Source organism: Urocampus carinirostris, chromosome 1 (genome assembly GCF_059441175.1).
Source record: "Urocampus carinirostris isolate Australia breed hairy pipefish chromosome 1, RoL_Ucar_1.0, whole genome shotgun sequence".
Classification (NCBI taxonomy): Eukaryota; Metazoa; Chordata; class Actinopteri; order Syngnathiformes; family Syngnathidae; genus Urocampus; species Urocampus carinirostris.
The window spans coordinates 73,753,490-73,765,830 of NC_142349.1; the positions used below are offsets into that span (position 1 = coordinate 73,753,490).

The window sequence follows — 12,341 nt, forward strand, 5'->3', positions numbered from 1 at the left end:
GACTGCAACTTCTTAGCTTGTGCACAAATTAAATTACCGTAGACATATCCTCATCATGCACATTGCAAAAAGAAAGGCACATGACGTAACTTTCAAACTAAACGCAATCAAGCAGTCCGATATCGAAGGAAACAGAGCTACCGCACGTAAACTTTACTTTGCGAGCGCGATGCTAACGTGTTTTCGATTCAGGGAGCGTGGGACGACGTCTTTATGACAAAGTATCTTTCCCAAACTGAAGGAAGACGACTTTGATGAAGTTGATTTTTTAGAGGAAGATGTGGACTGTTTACTGTGCTTAATACAAGTACGGTATGTTTTTTTAACACAGCTGTTTACTGTTTTGCGAGCGTGTTGCTAGTAGCGTTTTGCTACCCTTCACAGGCACGGTTTGGGATGAAAGTTATAATATTATTATTAAAGCTTTGAAAACTCTGGCAATAGTGGATATATATTTTTCCCACCCTTACCTTTGGAAATATACTTTTTTTTTTCTTGGATTATTTTCAACGGGACCTTGTGTACGTACAAAAGCGGTCATCCTCTTAAAATGTGGTGGGTGCGGCTTATAATCAGGTGAGCTCTATAGTCCGAAATTTAAGGTACTCATTCTCACTGAAAATGTGTTTTAATGGCGCTGTAAATTTCACTTTTTTTCTATTGTTTTCTACTCGAGTGTCTTTAATGTTATTTATTGGAGCTCTGGGACAAGGACGCCCCCCCCAACCTTCCCTTGAAAAGTGTCTCTTCCGGCAATTTCGGAGTTCAAATGTCAAAAGTTTCGCCTTACGACTCAGCAGGATTCCTCTGGTTTTGTTTTGACGGGTTGTTTCGACTGGCTCTGGTGTGGACGGCCTCCACTTGAGATAGATAGATAGATAGATTGAGGTATTGAGATATACATAGATAGATAGATAGATAGATAGATAAATAGTTGTCTAGATAGATACTTTATTCATCCATGTAGGGAAATTCACACTTCCAGCAGTATCCTTGTGTTGAAAAATAAAATAATAAAATAAAAAATAGGGTAATATGCAAATGTGGGGTTGGCGTTTATCTATCCATCTATGGTATCTGTCCGTCTATCTATCTATCTATCTATGGTATCTATCTATGGTATCTATCTGTCTATCTATGGTATCTATCTGTCTATCTATGGTATCTATCTATCTATGGTATCTATCTGTCTATCTATGGTATCTATCTATCTATGGTATCTATTTATCTATGGTATCCATCTATGGTGTCTATTTATCTATCTATCTATCTATCTATCTATCTATCTATCTATCTATCTATCTATGGTATCTATTCATCTATGGTATCTATCTATCTATGGTATCTATCTATCTATTCATCTATGGTATCTATTCATCTATGGTATCTGTCCGTCCATCTATATCTATCTATCTATCTATCACTATATCTATCTATCTTTCCATATATGGTATCCATCTATCTATCTATGCTATCTATGCTATCTATCTATCTATCTATGGTATCTATCTATCTTTCCATCTATCTATGGTATCTATCTGTCTATCTATCTATCTACAGTATCTTTCCATCTATCTATGGTATCTATCTATCTATCTATGGTATCTATCCATCCATCCATCTATCTATCTATCTATCTATCTATCTATCTATCTAGGTGTTTGTTTGGACTATTCATCAAGGAAAACGCTAGAAAAGAAAATGTAAAGATATCTGACCTGGTGGCTACTGTCTTACTGCTACGTTACAGTTTGGAAAAAAGCTTACACTCCGGTGCGCTGTATCGTCCAGACCCGACCCGAAATCCAGACCGTGACGAAAAATATTTAAAGGTTTCCTATACTCTGATACCGATGAAGGAAGCCTGGGCTGTTTTTCAGGTCTTGACCTACCAGCAGGAGGCGCTAACGGGCGACCAACTTCGAGCCGCGGGTGACGAATCGGGCGTAGAGGACATGGCGGCGCTGGAGGAACTGGACGAGGGCGCCATCATGCACAACCTTTTCCTGCGTTATCGACAAAGACGGATTTACGTGAGTACCGAAAAAGGAACAACCAATGCCGTCGCTTGTTTAGGCTCCGCCCATTGAAATATTTGCAGACACTCGACCTGCTTCGATTTGGGCCGATTTGCTACTTTGGCGGCCATTTTATGCACATTGATGCTAATGCTAATGCTAATGCATCGTCGTGAATCCGGTGAAGGCATCTCATTTGCATATTGGCCACGCCTCTACTGGTAGCAAGAGGAATTGCCGTTGATTCTTGGCAATTATTCGTGATTTTCAATCATTTTTAGAAATTTTTTTGAAGGGGCGGGGCATGTGACCAAAACAACATTAGCCTTCCGAAAGTTGCATGCTAATGTCGCTAACGCGAGTGAACTGGAATGATTGGAATTCGGTGGGGAGCCGACCCCCTCCCCAGTTTGGAGCACAGCTGGCTGCAATCACTATCCAGTGTGCCCCCCAACCCTCTTTTCTGGAATGGGGGAGGGACGCCTTTCAAAATAAAATACACTGACAAAAAAATGCATCAAAACGATCAAATACCCCACTTTTTGTTGCAAAAACAGGATAAAATCTGGATTTCAGAATAAAATTAAAAAAAAAAACATTCAAGTGTAAGCTCCATCCCCCACCACATCCTGATCACCTTTATTACAATGAGGGAGGGGGCTCTTTCAAAATAAAATAAATCGACAAAAAATGGGGAAAAATAAGAAATTCAGAATAAAAACACCAAAGCAAAATGAAATCCCCCACACCCCCCTTGACACCCGATGGCTTGCAATGGAATAGGGCCACCCGTCAAAATAAAACGGGTCCAAAATCTTCTTTTCAGAATGAAATCTCAAAACAGGAACAAAACAAACCAATCAGGTGGAACCTATTAGAATCAAATACAATGACAAAAATAAGAAGCAAAATCCGAATTTCACAGTTAAAACTCAAAATAATGAAAAAATATAAATGGAAACACTCGAACAATTACCTACAAAAAGAAAATATATTCATTGAAAAAAATTAAAGAAAATCCAAAACTGAAAACAAAAAAAACAATCAAGTGCATCACGATCCCTTTTTCTACAATAAAGTGTTGGAATTTAAACCATCAAAATGTAGCATTTACCAAATTGTTCGAATTAGTTATCTAACTCCATTAACCAAACACCAACTACATTCTCCCAACAATTATGCGCTCGTTTTTTGAGAGGAAAAATGACCAGGAGCCGGCAATTCCACACGGGGGCGGATTTTTATTATTCCTTACAGCAGATCTAAGTGTACCCAATAGGAAATGGCCCCCATCCGAGTTGCCCGGGATCATTTATACATTTCAACAAACAAAGCAAAGACATCCTACTATTCCTCTATTGGCAATGTGTCATCTGCAGCTAACTTTAGCTTTCTCTTATTGGCTATCCTCTCCCCGAATGCTGGTGTGCTGGCTCCTCCCATGGGCGTGCCAAGGTAATTTTTTGTGCCCAACTATCCCTGGTCGTCCTGCGTCCGCACACCCAGGCATCCTGTTATGAGAAATGTCCTAGACAAAAAAAAACTGCCATTTATGCATTCCACACAGCCTACCCTGACCTTTTATTGTACATTGAACTAAAAGCACAGTCAGTGAAAATCTTTATTACATTAAACTGAATATATGTTACTTGTAGTCAATCGTATAAAATCCTTTATAGTCAAATGTATAAAATCCTTCAGGAGCGACACAAAATTGAATCCAATGACTTAAAAATCCTCTAAAGTCAGGATTTTAAAACTAAAATAATAAATAAAAACAATCAAGCTTCCTTCTCAGAACTGTTTGCTAGCGGCTGCTTCGTGCTCATGCTAACGCTAATGCTAGTTAACGTATGACGCTGCAGGGGTTTCATTAACGTTAGCGTGTATTCAAATCACATGTATTATTTTTCTTATTCTCTGTATTTCACTTTTTTTCGTTTATTGTTCTTTAGTTTGGTGGTTTTTTTTGTTAGCATTCACTTATTAGCATTCCTTATGTTTTGTTGGCATTAGCATCGATAGCGTTGGCTCGCTCCATTGCAAACATCATTCAGACAGGTTTCAAGATCGTAGCACCCTTTAAAATCGGATGTCTACATGCGCTAGCAAATCTTTGGCGTTATTTGAACTGTTAACATTTGCTAAGCTAGCTCAAGCAGTCAAAATTAAACTTTGATTCAAATAGCTTTTGTGGTTGCTGTCTTTATTAGCATCAGAAAAGGTTTGCTAGGGTCTGTGGAACATTTTAGAGATTTGTGGAAAGAAATAGAACTGAATTATTTTCGCTACGTTAGCATTACTCTATTTTATTTGTTAGCACGTTTCAGTCAGGCAGTTAGCTTAGCATCAAGCTAATGCTAGTAAAAGTCTGGCGCTATGGTGATTTCAATTAATATGAACGTTGATTTTTATCATGTTTTAGAAATGTTGACCACTCTCTTTCTATTTCTGTTTTTTGTCGATCTTTCGGTTAGTTATTTGTTATGTTAGCTTTCTGTTTGCATTAGCTTCATTAGCATTTGATTGCTCCGTTTCAAATGTCTAGTCTTTATTTCTTTCAAAAATGAGTCTTACAAATTTTTGGTGGTTATTAGAACTGTCTACATTTGACGAGCTAGCTTAAGCGTGCTACAATAATCCACGCAGCTCTTCTAGTTGCTATTGAGACGTCTCCGTGAGCATAAAAACGTGTTATTTTTTCCTCTGTTATGGCTAGCGTTCCCTTATTTGCTCCGTTGGCCTTGGCGCTAGTAGCACATTTCACGGAGCTTGTCGACATAAAAAACGAGCGTGAAAGAAAAATGTTCCGCCGCGACGTCGTGCTGCTGTCACACGAGTGGGAAAAAGGATAATAATACCAGAAAACGGCGGGCGGGCTGCGGCCAAATCCAATAAAAATGGCGAGCGGCTAACACGCTAGCGCCGCTACTTGGCAGCGTTCCAGACACATTTCCTGCCGTCAGTCAAACTAGCTAGCGAGCGAGACTTTCTTCTCCCATCTGTTTCTCGTTTCGCCGGCTTGATGCCAAAATCGCTGCGCTCGTTTTTGGCTAATATATGCTACGCTAGTTCCAACGACCGACTGACCGACTGTGCGTCGCCAGTGGAACATGGAGTTAGCTTCCAAGAATTGGAAGATCTTGCTGACTCCGTTTTTCCAAGATTTTAAAAGTCAAACATTAGCTATCCTTTTTAGCTTGTAAGCCACCCTAGCTAGTGTTAGCAAACTAGCATTTTTTTGGATTGCTTATCCCCAAAAAATGATTAACTCTTTAAAATTCAGAGTATTTGTTTGTGTAAACTCAATCGGCTAATCCAATATAATATTATTATATCTAGACATCTATCTAGACATCTATCCTGAATTTTATCTATCTACACATCTATCTAGACATCTAACCATCTAGACATCCATCTATCTAGACATCTATCTATCTAGACATTTATCTAGACATCTATCTATCTAGACATCTATCCTGAATTTTATCTATCTACACATCTATCTAGACATCTATCTATTTAGAGATCTATCTATCTAGACATCTATCTATGTAGACATCTATCTAGACATGTATCTATCTAGACATCTCTCTGGAATTGTATCTATCTAGACATCCATCTAGAATTTTATCTATCTACACATCTATCTAGACATCTATCTACACATCTATCTAGACATCTATCTATCTTGACATCTATCTATCCAGACATATATTTATCTAGACATCTACCTATCTAGACATCTATCTATCTAGACATCTATCTAGACATCCATCTATCTAGACATCTATCTAGACATTTATCTAGAATTTTATCTATCTAGACATCTATCTATCTAGACATCTATCCTGAATTTGATCTATCTACACATATATCTAGACATCTATCTATCTGGACACCTATCTATCTAGACACCTATCTATCTAGACACCTATCTATCTAGACATCTATCTATCTAGACATCTATCTGGACATCTATCCTGAATTTTATCTATCTACACATCTATCTAGACATCGATCTATCTAGACATCTATCTGGACATCTATCCTGATTTTAATCTATCTACACATCTATCTAGACATCTATCTATCCAGACATCTATCTATCTAGACATCTATCTAGACATCTATCTAGACATCTATCTATTTAGAGATCTATCTATCTAGACATCTATCTATGTAGACATCTATCCAGACATCTATCTAGACATTTATCTATCTAGACATCTCTCTGGAATTGTATCTATCTAGACATCCATCTAGAATTTTATCTATCTACACATCTATCTAGACATCTATCTATCTTGACATCTATCTATCCAGACATATATTTATCTAGACATCTACCTATCTAGATATCTATCTATCTATCTAGACATCTATCTAGACATCCATCTATCTAGACATCTATCTAGACATTTATCTATCTAGACATCTCTCTGGAATTGTATCTATCTAGACATCCATCTAGAATTTTATCTATCTACACATCTATCTAGACATCTATCTACACATCTATCTAGACATCTATCTATCTTGACATCTATCTATCCAGACATATATTTATCTAGACATCTACCTATCTAGATATCTATCTATCTATCTAGACATCTATCTAGACATCCATCTATCTAGACATCTATCTAGACATTTATCTATCTAGACATCTCTCTGGAATTGTATCTATCTAGACATCCATCTAGAATTTTATCTATCTACACATCTATCTAGACATCTATCTACACATCTATCTAGACATCTATCTATCTTGACATCTATCTATCCAGACATATATTTATCTAGACATCTACCTATCTAGACATCTATCTATCTATCTAGACATCTATCTAGACATCCATCTATCCAGACATCTATCTAGACATTTATCTAGAATTTTATCTATCTAGACATCTATCTATCTAGACATCTATCCTGAATTTGATCTATCTACACATATATCTAGACATCTATCTATTTGGACACCTATCTATCTAGACACCTATCTATCTAGACACCTATCTATCTAGACATCTATCTATCTAGACATCTATCTGGACATCTATCCTGAATTTTATCTATCTACACATCTATCTAGACATCGATCTATCTAGACATCTATCTGGACATCTATCCTGATTTTAATCTATCTACACATCTATCTAGACATCTATCTATCCAGACATCTATCTATCCAGACATCTATCTATCTAGACATCTATCTAGACATCTATCTAGACATCTATCTAAACATCTATCCAGACATCTATCTATCTAGACATCTATCTAGACATCTATCTAGACATCTATCTTGACATCTGTAGTCCTGTTTGGATTTACGTATTCCAAATATTCTCACTATTCGAATGGATTCACAATACTGAGTAAGTTTTAGCGCTTCAAAACAAATGGAAAGTTCTTGACAATCCGAAGTGTGACGGGCGAGGGCCCGCCTTTAATCAAGCCGACCAATGGGAGGCCTTCGATGGAAAAGGAGCTAGGATGCTAATGGACTCCAAATGTCGCTAATTGTTTTGGGACCTCCAGGCATTTATTTCTCCGCTCATTCTTCTTCTTCTCTCGCGTAATTCGGCATTTTCGTCTCTCGCTTGTGAAAACGCGACGTGAGGTAAATAAATTTCGAGGTTTTATAGACAATGAGGTGTTTATTGCTCTCGTGGCGCTTTCTTTTACAAGTTTTGAGGAGTGGGGGGTCCACGTATCTGGATTTGGGTATCGGTGTCAAGCATTCATTCTTAGACTCATTTTGTCCCCCCAAAAATTTGTTTTTGCTGATTTGAATTGACTGGACTGTTTGAATTTTTATACATTTGCTAAGGAAAAAGTTAAAATAGAAACACATTTAAATTTTTGGGGATCATTTTTCTATTTACCTATTAAAAAAAATACACTTAAAACACTTAATTTTTTAATTAAAACTGTCAGAAACCAGAACAGAAACAGGACCCACTCGCGTAACGTTTCTCACAAGTTTTATTAGAAGAAAGGGAAAGGGTTGCGCCCACGATCCGGGGATTGCTGCACGTAGGGAGTAGGTTGCTCAGACGCAGTAGTGGGACTTCCGTGGTGAGCGATGGCGGTGTCGGGAACGGAAAAAACGGGTCAGTAGTCGGGATAGAAGAGGAAAACAAGGTCAGGGTCGGAAACAAGTCGAAAGCCAGGAAAGGAGAGTAGACGTGGTCCGGATCAGAAACGGATCCAAATTCGGGACGGGAGAGCAGACATGGTCATGATCAAAATAGGTCGTAGCAGGAGACAGGAGCAAAAACACAGGACATGCGAAAAAGGGCTTGCCGTGTAAAAACAGAGATTCGCAGACGGACCGGCAAAAGGGTACTGACAGGACAGAGTTTAAATACTGACAGGGAGCCAGTCCGTCAACAAGCTGCAGCTGGCGCCACACGGGCGGGGCCCATTGGGCGCCATGGCAACCGTGACAAAAACAGCTTAAATATGACATATTTTAAGTGTAATTTGTATTATATATACTTGCTATTGTCACATTTTTGGTAAAAAAAACATTTGACGAGTTAAAATGGCTTCAAAACAAAGAAATGCCTTTTCAAATGTTAATATTATATTTTAACTTTTATTTCTCAGTCAAATAATACATTGTTTTACTCATTTTTAGATTTTTTTCCTAGTGGTGGTAGAAAGTCTTTCTTAAAATGAGAAAATGAATCCAACCATATTAATTTATATATTTTTTTAAGAATATCTAGAACAAAAACATAATGTGCCTAAAATCTGTCATTTTTTTGTGTTAATGTATCTGTTTTTCTTCTTTTCTTGATCATTTTCTGTTTTCCCATTTTCCGATTCTCTTTTTTCTCTTTTGTCATACTTTTTTGTATTTTTTTCTTCTTTTTCCTTTTTTCCTTTTCCTTTATGATTTTCTTTGTTTCCTTTTTTTGTTTTTCCTTATTCTCTTTCTTCCTTTCCTTTCATTTTTCACCCTTTTCTTTTTTCTTCTTTTTACTTTTTTCCCCTTTTCTTTTATGATTTTCTTTTTTTCCTTTTTTGTTTTTCCTTCTTCTCTTTCTTCTTTTCCTTTCTTTTTTCCTTCTTTTTACTTTTTATCCCCTTTCTTTTATGAATTTCGTTGTTTCTTTTTTTCTTTCCTTTCTTATTCCCCCTTTCTCTTTTTTCTTCTTTTTTTCTTTGCGAAAGCTTTGGTAAAATAATTTGACAGAAAGGTTGGTCACTTTGAGTCTGTCAAGAACCAGAACTGGATCAGGACCCAAACGCGTGACGTTCTCACACAAGCATTTTATTTTACGGGAAATGGGGAGTCATGCCTGTTAGGAAGCAGTCTGGCGTGAAACGATAGGAAGCCAGAGGCCGACGAGATCGATACCAATTGCCCGAGCAGATATCGGACAGATGGGGGGGGGGCGATACCAGTTGGGACGGGACAGACAGAATTGATATCAAAACAGAATATTGAAATTAAACAGGACAAACTAGACGGGAACGAAAAATCTATCCATCTATCTATCTATCTAGACATCTATCTAGACATCTATCTAGACATCAAAAAACTAGACGGTAACAAAAACTGGAGAGAATAATAAACAAGACAAAAATAGACGGGAACAAAACTGGAAACCGATATTAAACAGGACAAAAATAAACGGGAACAATACCGGAATGGGAATACCAACAGGAAACAGGGCCAAGTCATAATCCACGTCTTGCGGGGCAGAGGTTCGTTGGCGGACTGACAAAGGAAGCGTAAGAGCACTGAGCTTAAATAGACGGAAAGCCAATCCGTGCCGTGAAATTACAAATCTCGCTCATTTTTCAGACGTACATCGGTTCCATCTTGGCGGCGGTGAACCCGTACCAAGCGCTGGCGGGCCTGTACGAGGGCGAAGCGGTGGAGCGCTACAGCCGGCAGCATTTGGGACAAATGCCGCCGCACATTTTCGCACTGGCCAACGAGTGCTACCGAGCGCTATGGAGGAGACACAAAAACCAGTGCGTCCTCATCAGGTAACCGCAAACCCCCAATATGAGAACATTGAAACCAGTTATTTTCTTCACCCCCTCCCTTAAAATCCTTAAAATAATCTAAATTAATTAAAAGTAGTTTAAGTCATGATGACTACTTTGTTTCATTTTCTTGATTTTTGTTTTCAAACTCTCTTTTTTGACCCAAATCACATTTTTTTGTTTTTACATCGGCGTGACTTGGAATTGTGTTTAAAACGCCTTGTGTTTGTCTCCATCTAGTGGTCAAAAGGGGATTGACATTCATTTTTTTACTAGTGTACACTGCTGGATGGATAGATAGATGGAGAGAGAGAGGTGGGGTGGATAGATAGATGGAAATAGAGAGAGAGAGAGAGAGAGAGAGAGAGAGAGAGAGAGAAGAAGGGGGTGAATGGAAAGAGTCATCGAGTGTGATGGATGGATAGAGTTAGAATGTGAGGGATGTATGAATGGATAGAAAGAGTCATAGTGGGAGGGATGAATGGATAGATGGTAGGGTGGATGGGTGAAGGAATAAACAGATGGTTGAATAGAAAGGGATGGATGAGTAGAAAGAGAGTGAATGGATGGATGGAAAGAGAGAGTGATAGATAGATATTTGGGATTGATAGAAAGATAGAGAGGGGTTTGATGGATATATAAAGAGGGAGATAGGTGGGTGGATGGATTGAAAGATACAGATGAGGATGGATGGATGGATGGATAGAAAGAGAGAGGGGTGAATAGATGGTTAGAAAGAGAGGGATAGATGGATATATGGAAAGAGAAGGATTGATAGAAAGATAGAGAGAGGGTTGATTGATGTATAAAGAGAGGGGTGGATGGATAGAAAGATACAGATGAGGATGGATAGATGGATGGATAGAAAAAGAGGGATAGATGGATATATGGAAAGAGAAGGATTGATAGAAAGATAGAGAGAGGGTCGATTGATGTATAAAGAGAGGGGTGGATGGATAGAAAGATACAGATGAGGATGGATAGATGGATGGATAGAAAGAGAGAGGGATGAATGGATGGATAGAAAGAGAGGGATAGATGGATATATGGAAAGAGAAGGATCGATAGAAAGATAAAGAGAGGGTTGATTGATATATAAAGAGGGAGAAAGAGAGGGATGTATGGATAGAACGATACAGAGGAGGTTGGATGGATAGAGAAATAGATAAGTTAAGTTAGTTAAGACATAAAGAGAGATGGATGGATAGATGGATGGATGGAATGATAGAGTGAAAGGGATGGATGGATAGAAAGAGATGGAAGGCCGGATGCGTGGACAGAAATAGATGGATATATGAATAGATGGAGAGAAAGGGATTGATTTAATAATAGAGAAAGGGGGTGGATGGCTCAAGAGATAGAGGGGAAGTTAGAGAGAGAGAGAGAGAGAGAGAGAGAGAGAGAGAGAGAGAGAGAGAGAGAGAGAGAGAAGGCTGGATGTGTGGACAGAAAGAGAGGGAGAGAGAGGGATGGATAGAAAGAGAGATGGAAGGCTGGATGTGTGGACAGAAAGAGAGGGATATATGAATAAATGGAGAGAAGGGGATTGATTTATTAATAGAGAGAGGGGGTGGATGGATAAATAGATAGAGAGGAGGTTAGATGTAGAGAGAGAGGGAGAGAGAGAGAGAGAGAGAGAGAGAGAGGGGTAGAAAGATGAGGAGATGGATGGATAAAAGTTGTGGACAAAGACGTGGGTAGAAGGACGGACGTATTGATGGACGAACAAAGAGACGGATGGACTGACGATGTTCTTCTTCTGTGGTAGCGGGGAAAGCGGCGCCGGGAAGACGGAGAGCACCAAACTCATCCTGAAGTTCTTGTCGGCCATCAGTCAGCAGCAACATTGCCCGGAAACGTCCTCCAGGAAGGGGGGATCTCACGTGGAGGAGGCCATCTTGGAAAGCGGGTCGGTAGCTCACTTTTTCTCCATCTTTTCTGCAAATGGCAACGTCCATCTTGTTTTCCTTGGTCCCCTGCTGGTCACCAGGCCCATCATGGAAGCCTTCGGAAACGCCAAGACGGTGCACAACAACAACTCCAGCCGTTTTGGGAAATTCGTGCAACTTCATTTCAGCCACAAGGGGAACATCCAGGGAGGACGCATCGTGGACTGTATCCTCTTTCACCGCTAGAGGGCAGTATTGTACCGCGAGGTTAAAATGCAAAACGAGAAAGAGGAAATGAAGACAAGGGAAAACGAGTCGCTTCATTAAATTCTAAATGTTAATATTTAATTTTCCAAAAACGAGGTCTTTTATTATTTAAGATTTAGTTTTAAATATGAGTTGCTTAGATAAATGTATA

At 38.8% G+C, this 12,341-nt stretch overlaps 1 protein-coding gene across 1 annotated transcript in view; it reads left to right on the forward strand.

The window, feature by feature from the left end:
• The window catches only part of LOC148376826 (unconventional myosin-X-like), a 44,195-nt gene extending 32,026 nt beyond the window's left edge, over positions 1 to 12,169 (forward strand). The window contains exons 3-6 of the mRNA XM_088327075.1: positions 1,881 to 2,033; positions 9,847 to 10,034; positions 11,803 to 11,943; positions 12,025 to 12,169. Of these exons, the coding sequence (XP_088183201.1) occupies positions 1,881 to 2,033; positions 9,847 to 10,034; positions 11,803 to 11,943; positions 12,025 to 12,169 (627 nt within the window). The remainder of the gene's footprint in view (positions 1 to 1,880; positions 2,034 to 9,846; positions 10,035 to 11,802; positions 11,944 to 12,024) is intronic.
• The last annotated feature ends 172 nt before the right edge of the window (positions 12,170 to 12,341 follow it).